The following is a 21,835-nucleotide window of genomic DNA, read 5'->3' on the forward strand; positions in this document are numbered from 1 at the left end:
ACCGACTCAGGTTTTGTGCTCTTGCAGTTCAGCTGTCATAGGAAAATTCCAAAATGTCTAGGGTAACGTAAAGTTAGTGGCTTGCCTAATGGCATTTATTTATTTTTAAAATAACTTCCTAGTAGTTCAAAACTTACCTATATACTTACCTATATAGCGAGTTAAATTCACAGCTCACGCCGTCTCTCTCATCCCACATGCCATCTCACTCTATCCATCCAATCTCCTTCTGCCAAATTCCTCTCGCGCATGTCACTCTTCACTTGCCTCATCCAAGTTTCAGGTGGTCTTCCCCTCTACCTTCTTCCTGGTGGATTCCAATTCAATATCCTTTTGTGCCACAGTTCATCATCCATTCTTTGCAGGTGTCTCATCAAAACTTACCTAAGATATTAAACCATTCCAATGCTTATTCATCCTTCCCGTTACTCACGCACATGCCTTAAGCTTATGTGGTCTTTATCATAAAAAACCATTTCTTGACAAATTGAAGGTGAATCAGAGATTTGCTCTGTGCCACTTTCTTTGACAAATTGGTCATCAAATTGAAGTTGAATCAGTATCAGAGGTCAGCTCTGTGGCTCTTTTAAACTTTAAGATATTGGAAATTGGACAATCTATAAATTCCTCTCACCAATAATTAAACATCACTAAATTTTTGTCTCCATAAATTCAAAATGACTTTATAATGAAATTAATTAATTCATAATGGGAAAAATAATTAATTTACTAGATTCTCAATGATAGCAGTGTAATGTATTGGAATAAATATATCTTTATCATTATTTTCAATTTTGTGTTCCACTCCTTGCTAAATGAAGACGAACAATGAATTTAATTATCTATCAATCCTGATGATATTATTGATTCGATTCATTTGATATTTTATGTATTTTATCTGAAATAGAACGTTATACAAGATACAACAGTACATATTATTTGTATCTTATTTCTTAATTTTATACAAACGAATAATAGATGGTTAAACAACACCAAAATATTCACCATCAAACATTATAACTTACTTATTCACACACACTTGAAGAGTTGAAAGTATTAGGGCCGTTTGCACAGTCAAAGCTTAATCTGAATTCAATCAGCTGGCGTGGCTTAAACTAAAAATGAACCACATTACAAAAAACGAGACTTGATACGGATTCAATCCAGTTTAAAATAAAATTTCGTTTAAACTAATCCGTATCAAGTCTCGTTTGTTGTAATGTGGCTCATTTTTAGTTTAAGCCACGCCAGCTGATTGAACTCAGTTTAAGCTTTGACTGTGCAAACGGCCCTTAGTGTTGTAATGGAGTAAAGGGTAGGTACTAAATAATGTTTTTGTTTTTCAATAATCAGTAGCCCTAAAGAGAAGACTCAGCACTCTCATAAGGTAGCTACTGTATATTACATACAATGGAACAAACATTCTTTGATGTAAATGTTGTTACAGAACCATAAATATTTTATATTTTTAAATATGTTTGATCAATAAAAAAATATTTATTGATGTTGCAGAACCCGTGCCACGACGTACGTCACATCCGCATCTGGTCGCACAACAAGTCGTGCGAACAACTGCCGCGCTTCCTGGTGATCGGGCCGCAGAAGACGGGCACAACGGCACTCTATGCGTTCCTGTCGATGCACCCCAACATCTCGTCCAACATTCCCAGTCCGGAGACATTCGAGGAGATCCAGTTCTTCAACGGCCGCAACTACTACCGTGGCCTCGCCTGGTACATGGACTTCTTTCCGCTAGTCAAGAACACCACCGCGCAGTTCCTCTTCGAGAAGTCGGCCACTTATTTCGATGGTGAACTGGTGCCCAAGCGGGCGCATGCGCTGTTGCAACATGCTAAATTGGTATGTTTCTAGATTCACCACTCTATTCTAAAATACGAGGGCAGATTGAGAAGTTTCCGACTCGACCTTAGACCAGATATAGAATAGACACGGCCCATTGTATATTCACACTGAAAGTCGATGAAGCTAACATCACTACTGCCATATCGCCACATCGTGACGTCAGCATCGGATAGAAAACTTTTCTGTAGAGTTTGTTTACATTGTAGTTTGTTTTTTATACTATAATATTGGAAGGTTATATCAAAATTATTTTCATACAAATTATCTTATAAAAAACAGGACTCCTATTTTCTATTATTTTTAAGAGAAATTGAAATAAGATACCCACCGAGCAACTATATTTCTGTTGTTTTGAAGTTCAGATTGGTGTATCACAGCTTTTTAGATTTCCAAACTGTTTTGGTTCAGCTTTGAACTTGATGTGATTCCAGGTGACTATCCTGATTTCGCCGTCGAAGAGAGCCTACAGCTGGTACCAACACACCAGAGCTCATGGCGATCCCATTGCCCTCAATTACACTTTCTATGACGTCATATCAGCGTCCGACACTGCGCCCAAGGTGCTAAGAGATCTAAGGAACAGGTTTGTACTGGCATCCTCGCATAATTTCTTCAAATCATTTCAATAATTCGTTTACTTCATTAAAATTTATTCATTTCACATTTTGACTGTGTTGTATAAATTGGAATCGGAACTGTTTTGGGCTCTATTTTTGTGCCGTGCTATGAATTTGGAATTTAGAATTTAGAAGGACACACAATATAACTTGATAAGGGATGCTTGATAAACATACTTATTGCTAGAGAACGGCAATCCAGGCATGACGAAAGAGACAACGAAATAGAGAGAATAATCGCATAATCTTCATCATTCATAATTGGAACAATGAATATTGATTGTTACAGTATGTATGGTACTTTTCTAGAAGATGCGTCACTTAGGATAAATTGATTTAAAAAAAGCAATACAAAGCTAAAATAAGTGCAATAATACTGAATGAAAATGAACACAACGAACAACGGAAATAATTAACAATTACTCGAATATTCAAATAAAAACTATTACAGCCAGCTTGAAATGTCATCATATTCATTTTATAGTTTAGTCATTAGTTTTTTAGTGAGAATTGGACTTTGAGTGAAAAGTGAAATCATAACGGTTATGACAACCTCATTCTTTTTCTGAAACTTTCATTCATTGGGCTATGCTTGTTGTCCCAATCATATATTATATTGTAATAATGACTTGTGATTGTCAATGGAATAAATAGATGAATATCCATATCCATGAACTTCAATGCAGTACAGTATTCAATTACATGCTCAATTTTAACATCAATCAAATGCAACAGCTTGAAATTGTGCATGATTTGTGCAATTCATTCCTTACTGTTAATTCAAAATTAACTGTCAAAACTGTTGTTTTGAACTTGCTCAATAATATATTGTGAGATAGTAGTTCTCTTGAACTATTACTTATATGCTACTTAATTGTAACTTTTTATCAATCACTATGTTGGTTCCTTACCTCATTAGATGAATGAATGTAGGTTTCTATTAATCCAATTTGAATTGAATATAATTCATTTAAACCACTATAGAACACGCCTTCCACTGTGTTTAATTCAATTCAATTTATGATAACATCTCATAAAAATGATTTTATGTATCTAATTTGAGTACTTATGTATATTTTATTGCAAATAAAACACTTTCCTGAGAATTTCCTGTTTTTATCTGTATTGTATCCTTGTTTCATCAACATTAATTTATGCTATAACACAATGATTGGATAATAGTGACTTATATGCATGATGACCTCATATGAGGACACATTGATTACACAATATTATGTGATCAGAAAATTTATATCTGACCAACAAGGGATGTTTTTGTACTCATCTTAGTTGATAAAAAGCATTGAAATATTTTCTTCAGAGGATATCAAATAATTCATTCATGAGAGGGTTTATAAAAAACAATACAACTTTTTAGTCATTTGAAGATGCACTATTTTTAACACTCTCAAGTTTGAAGCTACAATCCCCGCTCCACTATGTTATCACCCTTAGTAAGAGAGGATCTGGTTTTTCATTCTTGAATATATTCGTTCCTGACTATGAGTTCTCAATATATTCTAATTTCCATATTAAATTAATAAAGTTGCAATTTTACTTGACTATGCGTTAGTTCTCAATGTATTCTCATTTACATAATTAATTTAAAACTTGCAATTTAATTTGTTTGTAGGTGCTTGAACCCTGGCAAATACGCGCAACATCTAGAGAGATGGCTGACGTACTACACTCCGCAGCAGCTGCATATAATCGATGGAGATCAACTCCGATCCAATCCTATCGAAGTGATGGACCAGCTGCAGAAGTTCCTCAAAATTACACCAGTTTTCAACTATTCAAACCACTTGAGGTTCGTCAATAATTTACTTTCTATTCACTCACATATTTTATTTAATTGAATAGCCTGTGGCTGTTCTCATACTCAGTTGGCCGACACTCAGAATCGTCTTCCGATTTCCGATTGGCTAATTCTCACCAGCAATTGATTCTCAGACAATCATAGGCTAATTTGAGTGTCTGCCGACAATCGTTAGGTGTGAAAACAGCCTATTGATCTACAGTGGAATGGAGTGTTATGTTGATTGTAATATTGTAATAAAATTGGAGCAAAATTGTTCATTGTAGCTCTGAGAGAGTATTGGGATCTTGAGAATGGGGAATTGTTTTGATGAAGGAATTTTTCATTGAATTCAGAAGTTTTTCATTAAAATTTCTATAATTTAACTCGTTCTAATCTCCTTGAGAAATTTCAGGAATTGAGTTTTATTTTCCAGATGTGATTAGATCTATTTCAATATATTATACCGTATTGGATCTCGTACACAACACTTTATTGAGAGCATGAACTAAATTGAAAATGAACAATTAACAAATGCTACTTTAGAAAAAATGAAGAGGTTTATTTATTTCCTGTGTGTTTCAATTCGCTTAAGTGAATATTATACATTCGAAAATAGGCCGAAAGAAAGCATTTTTATAGGTATCGGGAGTGTATTAATTAATAAAAACAATATAAATATCTTGAAATACCCTCTATTTTTTAAAAACTTAAAAAAAAGGTACTTCAAGATTTTTATTATTTTTTTTATTAATTTGTTAAAAAGTAGCCCATGTGAGTAAAGTGTTTTTTTAATTAATTCAATTATACGATGCAAAAGAGGCTTTCTACTTGAAAGCTGTTTACCTCTAAATTTTCATTTTATACTAGCTTACCCGGCGAACTTCGTACCGCCAAAAAGTCAATGTATCTCATGTCGCACTTGACTTTCTTTGGTGAATCATGAAATTTATCTCACAATCAATATTTTTATTAACATCTCAATACGGAATTCCTATGTGCTTAGAACTATACCGTTCATCACAGCGTGACGTGTTTATTACAGCTGGTAAGTTTAGATGCTAAATCATCACAACATGATCTTGAATCATGCGCATGATAATCTTCCCGTTCTACGTTAGCCGCTCGGCCGACAATTTTGAAAACATAGGTCTGTAAAATGGATTAATAATATATAATCATTATTGAATAAATGAATAAATGAATAAATGAATTTATTTCCTTCTTGAGAGACATAGTAAAAACACAAACAGAATCTTGGAAATTAACTGATCACGTTATCCAGTTATTGTGATCAGTGTGTAATACATAATATTAAATTTATAAAACAACAATAGTTTGAGTCTAGTCTAGCATAATAAACTTGAATAGTCGTCAGTACTACCTGCAGCGTGTAAACATCTTGTCTAATACACCATGGATAATATGATCATTATTAGGATTTGCAATATTATAATCAGTTAATATCAACAAAGTAAACAAAGTAGGTAATATATAAACATAAGATAATAGAACAGAATAGGCATATAAACGGATAAGTTATCTCAATACAGTTCTCAAGGTCGATGTATCATTCAATTCAAATAGCCAATGTATGAGTTTTTTACAATATTTAGTGTAAGAAGCACATATTTTAATATTAAGTGGTAATTTATTAAATAAATAGGGCCCTATAAACAAACAAGAATTTCTAAAAATACATTTTTTAACTTTAGGGGTACGGTACAGAATCCTATCATTACTTCTCATATTGTAATACAGGTTTTCAATTCCACAATTTCCACTTATTAAATAAAACATTTTTAGAACCTTAAAAATATAAAGATTTTGAATAGGCATGATTTTCAAATTGCAATATAAGGGGAAAGAGCTTTCTCTTTTTCTTTTATGTAATATTAATCTAATAATATGATTTTGTGATATTCGCAATCTATTTATGAAAGTTTTGAATGTTCCACCCCAACATATCAAACCGTACTGGAGCCGAGAATGAATCAAAGCATAATATAATGATTTCATCAGAGTTTGATCACATAAATTTCTGAGATAATAGAATTTCCTTATTGATCTTCTAATGTCACCATGTAAAATCTGAATGTGTTTTTTCCAAGACATTTTTTCATCAAATGTTAGTCCTAAATATTTAAAAGAGTCAACTCTTTCAATTTCTTCGCAGCTGCAGTCTTCTCGAGTACACCCTTGAGAATGATATAGGATTGGGGCGGAAAAGTCTACAGCTCTATAGTCGAAGTTTATGTATTTTGTCTTAGATACGTTAACTATCATTTTATTTTTACTGCACCATTCTCTCAGGATACTCAAATCAGCTACTATATTATTTTTTATAACTTCTTTGCTTTTATGGGAGTACAAGAAAGCAATGTCATCTGCAAAGGCTTGAATTATTCCATTGAACTTTATATTTAAGAGATCATTAATAAAGATAATGAATAAAATAGCTGAGGAAACGGAGCCCTGGGGGACGCCGACGGTGACGGGAAGGGGGCTACTGAGGCAGCCCTCAGCGCCAACCCTCACCTGCTGTTCCCTGTTACTCAGAAAACTGCGGAACCACCGCAGCGCCACTCCCCTGACTCCGGCCGCCTCAAGCTTTAAAAATAGAATTTCATGATTAATTAAATCGAATGCTTTTGTGAAATCTATATAGAGACCGGTTGTTTTATTGCTATTATTCAAACTATTGTAAACTAGATTTGAGAAATTTAAAAGGGCATCTTCAGTCGATTTTCCTTTTTGGAAGCCGAACTGCTTTTGGGAGAAAAAATTATTTTTATTTAGGTAAGTTACTAATCTATTTATCATAAGCTTTTCTAGGATTTTTGAGAAAACGGAAAGCAAGCTAATAGGTCTGATGTTATTTAATTTTATTGAATTTTTCTTTTTGAAAATTGGTATTACGACACTCATCTTTAACATTTCTGGGAAAACTCCTTTACTGAAGCTTAAGTTAAAAATATGGGTCAGTACGGGTGCAATATATAAGGCAATTCTTTTTATTAGTAGAACATTAAATTTATCAAAGCCGGATGATTTCTTATTTTTAAGATTAGAGATAACTTTTAAGATTTCATTATCTGTAGTTGGTTCTATGAAAAAGGAACGGCACTGATGATAAAGACCAAGGCAGACAGAAGAAGGTGTATTGCAATCGGGCTGAACAACATTGATTAGATAACGATTAACTTTGTTGGCTACATTTTGGGGGTCGCACTCAATAGTACCGTCCTCCAATTCCACCTTATCAAAAATTTGATTACGGCTTTCACCAGTTAAGCTGTTGATTACTCTCCACTGTCTGGCCGGATCTCCATCAGCAATACGAATACAATTTGAATAGAAGTTTCTCTTTGTAGAATCAATTTCATTTTTTAGATTGTCATAATAAGTATTATAATGGTCTCTTAGGGGTGTATCATAAGGTCTTTTTTTTAATAATTTGTATAATTTCCTTCTCCTTTCTATTTTACGTAAAAGGTCTGTGGTAATCCACGGACTTATGATCTTAGCTTTTGTAAGTCTATTATTAGAATTTATAGTTTTAGAGCATTTATTAACTAGGTCCGTTAGAATAGAATGAAATCTCTCATAACTTAAATTTACATCTTCTATCTGATACACATCATTCCAATCAAGTAATTGAAGACATTCACAAACTTTATCAATATCGGTTATTGATTGCTTAGTAACAGATAACGATGAATTATCTTCAAGATTAATACGGTTTTCATCAAATTTTAGCCCTAGCAGACAATGGTCAGTGATGTTCAGATCAAAGATAGCATGCTTAAAACTATTTATTTGTCTATGTTTGATGAAAATATGGTCAATAAGGGTTTTAGTTCTTGAGGTAATTCTAGTTGCTTTATCGACAATAGATGAGAAGCCATTATTTTCCATTAAACTTAGATAGATTGTTGAATTTTCTTTACCATTTAATAAGTCAATATTAATATCTCCTACTATAATTGCATTTGAAGTTAAATAATGCATACTTTGCTCTAGTTCAGTTATAAAGCTTTTTTCTGTAAATTCTTGCAGTCTATAAACACAAAGTAATTTGAAATAATGTTTATTAATTTTCACATTCAATAGAATAGAATCGGCTGTTTTCATACAATTGAAATCTTGTTCGGTAACACAGACAGAGTTCAGAGCGTAACAAATTATTCCTCCTGATCTATAAGCATCATTACAGTGAGCAAACATATTATAATGCGGTATATTGTACATATTTAATTCATCAGAGTTTATCCAAATTTCACTTAATACTATGAACGTGACCGGGTTTTTTACGTGTGAGAATTCTGTCAGAAAATTGTTGAAATTTTGACGCATACTTCTAATATTACAATGTATTAGAGTGAATACGGTTTTTTTGTCAGTAACTGTTTCAAAAAAGATATCATTCAATGTATGTAGATAATCGTTATCATCCTCCATACCAAAATATGAAATTACAAAAACTTAAATTAACATAATATATGAAAACAAATAAAATAAAATGAAATACAATCAAAAACATTTTCCAATATTGAAACATCTCTATCACTCCGATAAAATAACCTACTTCAGATTTTCAATATCAGCATCGGTCACAATTCTCTGACATCTCTCACCATTCGATTTCCTAACAAAGAATTTTCCCTCACGAAACCATACGTACGTGTACCCTATGGCTCGGCACTTCTTTTTTAATTTGGATAAAAACAATTTGTTCACTGGGGCAAGATGCTCGTTCACAAACACTTTTTGCTTTGGAAAGGACGCGTTTATTCTGTCGGCAGTGGCAGCATTCCTATTTTCCTTGAAACGTTTGATCCACTCATCCCTGATGGCTCGACAGCTGAGATGGACGACGAGGGACGGCGGTCGGTCGTTTCGGAAGCTGGGCACACGGTGAGCCGCGATGATGTGTGCATCATCCACTGCACATCCAATCATTCCTCCGACGTCCTTCACCAGTCTGACCACGTCTTCATTGGCTGTCGCTGGAACGCCGCTGATCTCGACGTTGTCACGTCGCGTGTATTGTTCCAACGCTCTAATCCGCTCTTGCATGACGTCGTTGGCCGCATTAACAGATGCATTGGCTGCTCGCAAAAATTTGTTTTCGTTTTGCAGTTTAGTAACGTCCTTTCTTAGTTCATCCAATAAGCTATTGTTTGCGTCGACCTTATCTGATAGGAACCCAATCGATTCAACCACTCCTGCCATTTCATCTCTCACTAATTTAAGTTCTCGGAAGAAGTCATTCCTGAAACCTTCCAGTACCTTTCGCATAAAATCCTTGGTAATGTTGGCATTGGAATCCGAAATCAGACTATTGAAATCACGACAGTCTTTACATCTCCATTGCTTCACAGAACGCACTTTTGTCTCCTCACTATCGTCTTTTATGCAGGCAAGATGAAAAGATTTTTTGCAGCTACCGGAACATGCAACCACATCCGAAGTCTTACTAGAGCTTAAATTAACATTGCAAACGCCACAGGTTCCTGACATTTTAGTATGTTTTAAATAAAAACACCTTGAAAAACTTTAACTGACAGTAACTAGTTCAAACGAGAATACGGAACACGATTCAGATTGATAGAGAAGCACGGCAGTACGTCTTATCGGCTCGGCTGCCTCGACTAGACTGATAGCGCCCCTATTTAGCCCCACTATTAGCCCCCCTATTAAAATTTCTAGTCAGAAACCATCCCCAATATTCAAACAACATATTCCCAAAGTTTCATGCCGTTCTGTCAAGTTGTTTTCGAGTCTATAGGGAACAAACTAATTCATTTTTATATGTATAGATTTTTAAAAGATTGATGTTTAAAGTTTTTCTGAGTCATAATGGAAGATTATTCATGCCAGTATTTGAATTATTGTTACAGGTATGACCCTAAAAAAGGGTTCTTCTGCCAAGTATTGAACGGGGACCACACAAAGTGTCTTGGCAAGGGCAAAGGTCGTCTCTACCAGCCCATGGAGGAGAAGGCTTATAAGCTCCTACAGGTAATTAGAATTAAAATTCATTCTGAGGTGAAAACAGTGTAAATTTGTAAAATTAATTCACTTGAATTAAACATTATTTGTCTAGTAGAACTCTCGATACAATTTTAATGGTGAATGATGTTATCAATCTATATAATGGATTCATTTACATTCTATGATACAAAAGTCTTGTGCATGATTGAAAATGACCAACACAGGCTCAAGCTGCGTTTACACCAAAGTTATTAACAAAATATTAGTATTCCTCCGTCCATATAGATTCTATTAGATTGAAAATAACTTGTTCTTGTTGTATGTTGGTACTGATTCATTCATTCAGTTGGCAACAAGAGAAGGAAGCGCGGGCCAAGCCAGGGTGAATCGTTATGAGGTTATGTATGACCTGAACTTTTTTGTCTTCTTGTCTACATGTCTATTAGTCTAATTAATAAACAACTTGTCAAATTACTAATCGTCTACTTATTCAACAACACACAATATGGTGTCAGAAGTGGTTTGTGAATTAATGATTAAGTTCAAGTCTACTTATTAAGTAGACTAGGTTTGATGATTGAGTTATCGTCTACTTATTATATTGAACTTGACAAACACATATGTTCATCATGTTTATGATAAGTTATGTTCAATCCAATCTCTATACTTATAAAAGGCTAAGCCCTGACAGACTGAAATCACACCACAGCCCAAACTACTGAGCCTAAAAACTTGAAATTTTGCACGATTGTTTATGGTAGCCTGAAAACATCCACTAAGTAAGGATTTTCAGAAATTTGCCCCCCTGAGGGAGCTGGGGCCCCCCAAAATTGTGTACTTTTCAACCGCTCATTGCACAGCAAAGTCATGAGGAACTTTTTTGTTCAGCTACGAAAAAAAATTAGATCTATGCTGAAAAATTTCGATCAGGAGCACAGGGAGGTCCAGGAGAGAGCATTTTTCGAAAATTTTGATGTAAAATCACACTACAGCTCAAACTAATTGTCCTACAGACTTGAAACTTTGCACAAATATTCTTCAAACATGCTAGACGCGCACTAAGAACGGATTTTGAGATATTTTACCTCTAAGGGTTTCAAAGGATGAAAAAGGATCCTATTAAGTAAGGTTATGCACATGCGGTAAGGTGAGTGCCATATGGAAATGAGATAACTTATTTATTGACATGTGATATTCTAACATATGTTGTAATCATTGGAAATAACAAAATGATATGATATAAATTCAAAAAAGAACATCTGTTATATTATTGCTTTCTTCATGATTCTACCTAACCTCAATAATATATTGTTCTGATAATTGATAAATATGTTTAATAATATTATTATTATTAATATAATGAGAGTATTGTTTTAATAATCAATTATTATCATTAATATAATAATAGTATTGTTTTGGTAATCAATAAATATTTTTATTTTCACAAACTCTGTATAATATTTTATAATGGTGAATGTGAAACAGCTGCATCAAAGAAATTATCTCAAAAACATATGTTCAGGAAAACCAGAGTTTTGAACTTCGTTTTCCTGATGCAATGTATATGCCAACACGTGGCATTTATGATTAATTTTTCAGCTAGAACAGTTTTTTGAGACTGCTAAATAAACGTCTACAGTTTTATCAATGCTGTATCGGCAATATGAAAACGCATGCAGTTAATATGTCTTTAAATAAAGGTGTTGATATCTACATGATAATTATATAATCTAAAAGGTTTGAGTTATTAACATTTGTCTAATAAATTTGGTCTAATCGCAGCTTTAAGGTCTTCGGTTTCAATATTTTGTTTTGCAGTCATGGTATTATTATGCGTGCCGTATCAGTATCAATATTCTCACAATCGAAAAAAAAACAATTTAATAGGTGAATAAGAATAAACAAATGACCTGAATAATGCTGGAAAAATTATAATATTTTTGATTCTAAAAAATTAATTTTCATCAGATAGAAAGATCATCACGGAACTGGATGAATTATATCATATGGAATACAAATTCAAACGTGAACTGAGTTTGTTTACATTTAAAACAGTTGACATCTGGTACTTGTGGATGAGAATACTGCGTGAGGTCTACTGTTCACAGAACTACTAGTATTGAACAGATGATTTCAAACAAACAGATTATATTTGTCAAGTTCCGTTTAATATGAAAGAGTTTATAAGGACGGCAAAATATTGTACGAACAAAAATCGATGTGTGTGTGTGTGTGTGTGTGTGTGTGTGTTGTGTGTGTGTGTGTGTGTTGTGTGTGTGTGTGTGTGTGTGTGTGTGAAAGGCTTGAATGGTAACTTATGAATCTATTTTCATGAACTGTCTACAATAATTGATCAATGATAGAAACTATTGCATTTTTTCTATCGTTGAAATTCCCACATGAATGCATGCTATTTCAATACCTATGAATTTAATAAAGAATAATTCTCCAATAGAATATCCCCCATACACTACAACTCTTACACACCAATTACGGTACCTTTTCTATAAACGTTAAAAGCTCTACAAAAAATTGTGAGTCCTCCACAGCTCGGCTTCACTCAATGAATGGAATGAATAATGGCGAATGAATTTGAAAGGTTCATGAATGACTGACTCGATTCATCCATTGTGACTGCAGTTCATAAAAGCAGCACAAACTGGAGGAGTGCCTCGAATAAAAGCAGCACAGAATTGAGGATAAAAGGGTTTGAAGGCATGCTGGACATCCATTATGGAGCTTGTAGAATCTATAAGGACGGAGAAGTAAATATTTTGTTGATAACTTTGGTGTAAACGCAGCTAAAGACCAACTGTTTCTTTTCCGAATGTTGATAAAAGTGGGTTATGCTCATTTACTTTATCAAATCGAGTCAAATTTTTTTAATCCTAGAATAAGCAAACCAAAAATTTATAATTAATATGGATTAGAAGCCAAATAGAATAATTCAATTGAAGAATCCTCAAAACTTTTTTCCACGCATTCAGATATTTTTTTATACAATACCGTAACTTCTAAATTCTTTATCATTATTATGGTTGAGAGTGTTTTTACGATGTATTTTCAACGGTTTTTTAATTATTTCTTTTTGCAATAATTTCCAATCTTAGAATTCCTAAACTTCAATTAAATTTCCAGTATACTGTTTGTAATGATCTATTTTTGAAATAAATGAGATTATAGGCCTATATTAAATGAAAGCGACTTGATATTGTCATAACGATTGGTATAACACCACTAACAATTTCAAATACTATAAACTAGAGTTTACAAGAGATTGATAATGGTGTTACAACCGAGAATAGTATCTCAAATTGTTCCAATGAACCAGTGGCTTCGACAATATCTTTCTTCTTTCTTTATCCGGCGCTACAGCCCTAGGTGAGCCCTTGTCTCCTTCACAACACGCCTCAATTCTTCTCTGCTCATGGATCTTTCTTTCCATCCTCTCACCCACATCTTTCTCAGGTCATCCATCACTTGGTCCAACTACCTGTTCCTTGGCCTACCTTTTTTCGTCTGCTGTGCAACTTGCGATTGAATACTATTTTGAGCATTCTAGCCTCATTCATCCTCATCACATGCCCCAACCACCTTGTTCTTTGGGCCTTAACGAAGCGTACTATATTTTCTCCTTTTATTCTATTTCTTCATTTTTTCTTATTCGCCATTGTTGCTCATTAACTTGAGCGGGACCGTAAATTCTTCTTAATATGGATCTCTTAAAGATTTTTAAAGTTTTTTGCCAGCCATATTCATCACCCAAGTTTCCGCCGCATATCTTGCCACTGGACGCACCAATGTTTTATATATTGTTATCTTGGTGCTCCTGCCGACCAACTTACTTTTGAATAATCTGACATTGGCATAGTAGGCCCTATCAGCTGCTTGAATCCTTTCTTTTATTATAAGCAATATCGGGGCACCGAGCTTCACTCGTTATTTTTATTTATTGATAAACAGAACACAATTCTCTAAAATGATCGTGTTTATATTTCACAGCTGGCTATACGTCAGCTTATGAATTTCGGGGATGCGATATTTTGATTTTCCACAGAATAACTCACTCACTTTTTACCATCCACAGACGACGAAAGTCTCAGCTTTTTCAGCCAAGGATGAATTATCCTTTTAATTTCGTTCAGCAAGTTTACCCAAGGATGAGACCTAGTGCAATCAAATTTTTATATCATAAACCTACTATGTTCCAGATTTCATGAAAATCGTTAGAGCCGTTTTCGAGATCCGTTGAACATGAATAACCAGATAACCAGTTATAAAAATATAAACAGATATACAGAAATTGCTCGCTCAATATAATAGGATTATTAACTGTGGCACAGAATCACTCACTCACTTTTTACTATCCACAGACGACGAAAGTCTCAGCTTTTTCAGCCAAGGATGAATTATCCTTTTAATTTCGTTCAGCGAGTTTACCCAAGGATGAGACCTAGTGCAATCAAATTTTTATATCATAAACCTACTATGTTCCAAATTCCATGAAAATCGTTAGAGCCGTTTTCGAGATCCGTTGAACATGAATAACCAGATATAAAAATATAATCAGATAAACAGAAATTGCTCGCTTAATATAATAGGATTATTAACTGTGGCATTTATTGGGCATCCTAGATACTTGAAATTCTCTACACCTGCAACTTTTTGTTATTCACGTACATATATTTTTTGGTACGCTGGACTTGACTGCTGACGCACACAAATATTTACTTTTGTTCTCTTTGATAATATCAGGTAATTCAAATTTAGTATGTATATTCACCACTACATCACTTTAAATTCAACACCGAAAGATAAATGTGAGTATGTTTCTGTTTGCAGCGTTACTATTTGTCGCACAACACAGCTCTGGTGAAACTGTTGCGACGGCTGGGCCAACGCACTGTTCCGCAGTGGCTGAAGGATGCCTTGTCGGACACCTGACACGGACACCATCACCATCACGGACACCACGGACACCATCATAACCGTCGCATGTCCACTGCCGTCTGGATCGACGCACTTGACGACTACATCTGAGCCACTGGTAATTTAAACTAAACAGTTTTGAGTTTTCACAATAGTAAGTCGTACGAGTGTGAGTAGTAATCCGATGAATGAGAGGTCTCAGTTCGTCAAGTTGTCAGTTCATTAATTAGGACCTATTTTGATCATTTCTTGAGATACTGAGACATATGGGAAATTAAGCCATGTCTAGTGAGGTTCACGTTATAATGGCAGTGGAGAAAGATAGGAGAACAACGTTGCTGATCCTCGTCTTGTCAATGCCTTCTATAGACGATAACTGATACAAGTTTATTGATGTAATATTAAGTGTTCATTCTCATTCAAAATAATCAATTATATTTCATTAAACAAGAAATTATATTTTTCAATAATTTCATAATGAATTTCCATAATTTAGATTAAATATCTTGTTAATTAATTACGGTATTAATATTCTACAATGTTGAAAGCCGATTTGGCAATAGAGCAAAGCGAGAAAATAATCAATTATATTTTATTAAACAAGAAAATTATATTTTTCAATAATTTCCATAATTTAGATTGAATATTTTGTTAATTAATAATTCTACATTGTTGAAGGCCGATCTGGCAACAGAGCAAAGCGAGAAAGAGATAGCGCTATCCGCTTTGTTAAATGATAGACAAGGATAGCAGCACCATTGCCAATCAAACATTGATATTATAACGTGGACCTCACTATAAAAAATCCGATGAATGGGGGGTCTCAGTTCGTCAAGTTCTCAGTTCATCAATTGGTCCCTACTCTGATCATTTCTTGAGATACTTATTTACTTACTGCGGTTGCCACTCGTACCCCAGTCGGTACTTAGCCTCATCAACTAAGCCTCTCCAGAAGTTTCGGTCACCCGCGTCCTCCTCTTTTAGGCCCATCCTCCTCATATCTTTCCGGACCTGGTCCCACCATCTAGTTTTTGGCCTTGCAGCTGGTCTCCTTCCTATAGGATTATTCCTCAGTACACTGCTTGTCAGAGCGCTTTCTTCTTTCCTCAGAATGTGTCCCGTCCACCGTAACCTTCTGCTTTTAATCTCATCCACTATGTCTGGTTCATTGAATATTTGGCGTATTTCATAGTTGGCATTTCTTGAGATACTGAGACAAATGGGAAATCAAGCCATGTAGTTCGTCAAGTTCACGGTATCAATTTTTCGTTGCAGGCTGATACACAGTAATGTACACCGTTGCAAACTAGTTAAGTATTAGCATAGAGGAAATATAGCATAAGAAGATGGTATATAGGGCTTTTATGTTTCAAATTTAACTGTCAACTCAAGTCGATAATTCTAGTAGTTCTTTTTCGTGAAGCTATGTGACGCTGGTGGTCTCTCATATACTGTGCCGTTCTCACACTCTCATTCGGCCAACAGTAGTAATCGTACAGTAGTCGTCAGTAACAAAACATCGACTTGAAATTTGGAACATAAACCACCTATACCATGGCATATCTTCTTGTGCTATATTTTCTCCAAAGACCTTATGCATAGACTCACATGCAGCGCTAGTGTCGTACTTGGAATTCAAGGTCTATAAAATACAGGTCATGACACTATTGTTGTGAGCAGCCATTTTATGGGGTCCTAGTTCACCAATAATTTTTAAATTTATCAGCTGTTATCATTATGGATTGAACAACATGATGTATTATTTTGTAATATTGTTCAAGGGATATTGTTTGGCTTTGAATTGTAAAATAAATTGTTCCGACAGAATAATAATAAATTAGATTCCAACTAGGAACTGAATTATTGATTTTTAGATTCAATTGATCGGGAACTTGAAATGCCTTTTGAATAATAATCCTTGATTTACAAGAATACGAACAGTTTTTAATAATAAATAAATGAATAATTAAAGTATTTATTATTGAAATTTCATAATTAAAAAATTGAAAATCTGAATTCACATATTATCTGAACTAGAATATTGTTTTTAAAATGCATAATTTTGTTACGAGCAAATTGAATTGGATTGGATTTTCAAATGTACAGCCATAAAGACCCCATAAAATGGCTGCTCACAACAATAGTAGTGTCATGACCTGTATTTTATAGACCTTGTTGGAATTGAAATCGGCCATTGAGGGGGCAACCTATAAGATTATTACAAACCAATGCCTTTGTAATCTATAATATTACAAATATATAGATATAATATCTCGTGCTAAAATACCCCAATGGCGGCCTTCAATTTCAAGTAAGAGCTATAATTGGGAAGGCATAGGCATTGTGGGTCTATATCTCTTTGAGGTCTTTGATTTTCTCTATGGTGAAGTTTTCCGTGCTGGCTGATACACAGTAAGCTACACCATTGCAAACTAGTTGATTATTTGTGAGAATAGGCTAGAGATAAGTTAGTTATAGGTTGGAGGGTGGGTTATTGGGGGTTGAGGGTTGTGGAAATATGCTGGTATCATTCAGATTTTTTTCATAAGATAGTTTAAAATCAGGAAGTGTAAACATAACCTATTTTTGGACAATTTCTATCTAAATTTGGGGAAGGAACAGTTTTGGGCTTTAAGCCTGTTGTTCCTTTTCCTATCATTCATAGTTGAGAATTATATTGTATCTATCAATGCATAAATAAATTTAAATATTTGATACCATACCCACTGTACTTACCGTACTGAAAGCGACAAGGATTTGACGAACTGAGAACTTGTCTTACTGAAGTTGGCCACCCGGACTGATTTTTGATCAACTGATATCTTGATGAAATGAATGTCACCCCTATTATTGTTTTGTTTGACGGGCTTTCATTACAGAACTAAGTCAACAGTGTTGGATTGATTAAATAGTAGTAGCATTCTTTAAATATAATTCCAATTTTGTGAGTTACTTATGCTTTCATTAGTGTTTGGTATTAATTTGAATGTTAATGTTTGTGGGATTTGAATTTACAAGCTGCAATATTACTCCTCTTGTCCTATTTTTCCTCAAATGACTTGTCATAGAATGTACAAATAGTTTTTTGATATTTTTCATCCAGTGACCGCCTGTGAAAGGGATATAAAGATTTGTCAAATCACTATCAAAGATAATACGAGGTGTGGCTATAAAATAACGGGACTGATCATTTTATTTATTTATTTATTTATTCATTTATTCATTTATCATTATTCATTTATTCATTATTCATTTATCATTATTCATTTATCATTTATTCATTTATCATTTATTCATTATTCATTTATCATTTATTCATTTATTATTTATTCATTTATTCATTTATCATTATTCATTTATTCATTTATTCTTTATTCATTTATTCATTTATCATTTATTCATTATTCATTTATCATTATTCATTTATCATTTATTCATTATTCATTTATTCATTTATCATTATTCATTTATTCATTATTCATTTATCATTTATTCATTTATCATTATTCATTTATCATTATTCATTTATCATTATTCATTTATCATTATTCATTTATCATTATTCATTTATTCATTATTCATTTATCATTATTCATTTATTCATTTATCATTTATTCATTTATCATTATTCATTTATCATTATTCATTTATCATTATTCATTTATCATTTATTCATTATTCATTTATCATTTATTCATTTATCATTATTCATTTATCATTATTCATTTATCATTATTCATTTATTCATTTATCATTTATTCATTTATCATTATTCATTTATTCATTTATTCTTTATTCATTTATTCTTTATTCATTTATTCTTTATTCATTTATTCATTTATTCATTATTCATTTATCATTATTCATTTATCATTATTCATTTATCATTTATTCATTATTCATTTATCATTATTCATTTATTCATTATTCATTTATCATTTATTCATTTATTCTTTATTCATTTATTCATTTATTCATTTATCATTTATTCATTATTCATTTATTCATTATTCATTTATCATTATTCATTTATCATTATTCATTTATTCATTTATCATTATTCATTTATTCATTATTCATTTATCATTATTCATTTATTCATTTATCATTTATTCATTTATTCTTTATTCATTTATTCATTATTCATTTATCATTTATTCATTTATCATTATTCATTTATCATTTATTCATTATTCATTTATTCATTTATCATTATTCATTTATCATTTATTCATTATTCATTTATCATTATTCATTTATCATTATTCATTTATCATTTATTCATTTATTCATTTATCATTATTCATTTATCATTTATTCATTTATCATTATTCATTTATTCATTTATCATTATTCATTTATCATTTATTCATTTATCATTATTCATTTATCATTATTCATTTATTCATTATTCATTTATCATTATTCATTTATCATTATTCATTTATCATTATTCATTTATTCATTATTCATTTATCATTATTCATTTATTCATTTATCATTATTCATTTATCATTATTCATTTATCATTTATTCATTATTCATTTATCATTATTCATTTATTCATTTATTCATTTATTATTTATTCATTTATTCATTTATCATTATTCATTTATCATTATTCATTTATCATTATTCATTTATTCATTATTCATTTATCATTTATTCATTTATTCATTTATTATTTATTCATTTATTCATTTATTCATTATTCATTTATTCATTTATCATTATTCATTTATTCATTTATCATTATTCATTTTATAGACCTTGTTGGAATTGAAATCGGCCATTGAGGGGGCAACCTATAAGATTATTACAAACCAATGCCTTTGTAATCTATAATATTACAAATATATAGATATAATATCTCGTGCTAAAATACCCCAATGGCGGCCTTCAATTTCAAGTAAGAGCTATAATTGGGAAGGCATAGGCATTGTGGGTCTATATCTCTTTGAGGTCTTTGATTTTCTCTATGGTGAAGTTTTCCGTGCTGGCTGATACACAGTAAGCTACACCATTGCAAACTAGTTGATTATTTGTGAGAATAGGCTAGAGATAAGTTAGTTATAGGTTGGAGGGTGGGTTATTGGGGGTTGAGGGTTGTGGAAATATGCTGGTATCATTCAGATTTTTTTCATAAGATAGCTTAAAATCAGGAAGTGTAAACATAACCTATTTTTGGACAATTTCTATCTAAATTTGGGGAAGGAACAGTTTTGGGCTTTAAGCCTGTTGTTCCTTTTCCTATCATTCATAGTTGAGATTATATTGTATCTATCAATGCATGAATAAATTTAAATATTTGATACCATACCCACTGTACTTACCGTACTGAAAGCGACAAGGATTTGACGAACTGAGAACTTGTCTTACTGAAGTTGGCCACCCGGACTGATTTTTGATCAACTGATATCTTGATGAAATGAATGTCACCCCTATTATTGTTTTGTTTGACGGGCTTTCATTACAGAACTAAGTCAACAGTGTTGGATTGATTAAATAGTAGTAGCATTCTTTAAATATAATTCCAATTTTGTGAGTTACTTATGCTTTCATTAGTGTTTGGTATTAATTTGAATGTTAATGTTTGTGGGATTTGAATTTACAAGCTGCAATATTACTCCTCTTGTCCTATTTTTCCTCAAATGACTTGTCATAGAATGTACAAATAGTTTTTTGATATTTTTCATCCAGTGACCGCCTGTGAAAGGGATATAAAGATTTGTCAAATCACTATCAAAGATAATACGAGGTGTGGCTATATAAAATAACGGGACTGATCATTTTATTTATTTATTATTATTTTTTATTTATTTATTTATTTATTCATTTATTCATTTATTCATTTATTCATTTATTCATTTATTCATTTATTCATTTATTCATTTATTCATTTATTCATTTATTCATTATTCATTTATTCATTTATTCATTTATTCATTTATTCATTTATTCATTTATTCATTATTCATTTATTCATTATTCATTTATTCATTTATTCATTTATTCATTTATTCATTTATTCATTTATTCATTTATTCATTATTCATTTATTCATTTATTCATTATTCATTTATTCATTATTCATTTATTATTTATTCATTTATTTATTCATTTATTCATTTATTCATTTATTCATTTATTCATTTATTCATTTATTCATTTATTCATTTATTCATTTATTCATTTATTCATTTATTCATTATTCATTTATTCATTTATTCATTTATTCATTTATTCATTTATTCATTTATTCATTTATTCATTTATCATTATTCATTTATTCATTTATTCATTTATTCATTTATTCATTATTCATTTATTCATTTATTCATTTATTCATTTATTCATTTATTCATTTATTCATTTATTCATTTATTCATTTATTCATTTATTCATTATTCATTTATTCATTTATTTATTCATTTATTTATCATTTACAATAAACTCAAGGACAAAGAAACAGACTACAGTCCAAAACTTCTTTTCATCCTAATTTCATAAAAAAAATTGTCCAAATTATGGTTATGTGCAAAGGTTGAAGGTTATTTTATACATAATTACTTATTGATCACCTTCAATATACACCACTCCCCTATCCCTACAACGCTCCATGCGAATTTTT

The 21,835-nt window shown here is 32.0% G+C and overlaps 1 protein-coding gene across 3 annotated transcripts in view; it reads left to right on the top strand.

Moving 5' to 3' along the window:
• The window catches only part of LOC111049384 (bifunctional heparan sulfate N-deacetylase/N-sulfotransferase), a 210,934-nt gene that overhangs the window by 185,532 nt on the left and 3,567 nt on the right, over positions 1-21,835 (top strand). For all 3 annotated transcript variants that reach the window (XM_039437594.1, XM_039437595.1, XM_039437592.1), the window contains 5 exons: positions 1,513-1,860; positions 2,295-2,446; positions 4,114-4,290; positions 10,182-10,302; positions 15,118-15,322. In XM_039437594.1, coding sequence (XP_039293528.1) covers positions 1,513-1,860; positions 2,295-2,446; positions 4,114-4,290; positions 10,182-10,302; positions 15,118-15,219 — 900 coding nt within the window. In that variant the 3' untranslated portion in view covers positions 15,220-15,322. The remainder of the gene's footprint in view (positions 1-1,512; positions 1,861-2,294; positions 2,447-4,113; positions 4,291-10,181; positions 10,303-15,117; positions 15,323-21,835) is intronic.

The sequence above is a fragment of the Nilaparvata lugens genome, chromosome 11 (genome assembly GCF_014356525.2).
Source record: "Nilaparvata lugens isolate BPH chromosome 11, ASM1435652v1, whole genome shotgun sequence".
In the NCBI taxonomy this organism is placed as follows: domain Eukaryota; kingdom Metazoa; phylum Arthropoda; class Insecta; order Hemiptera; family Delphacidae; genus Nilaparvata; species Nilaparvata lugens.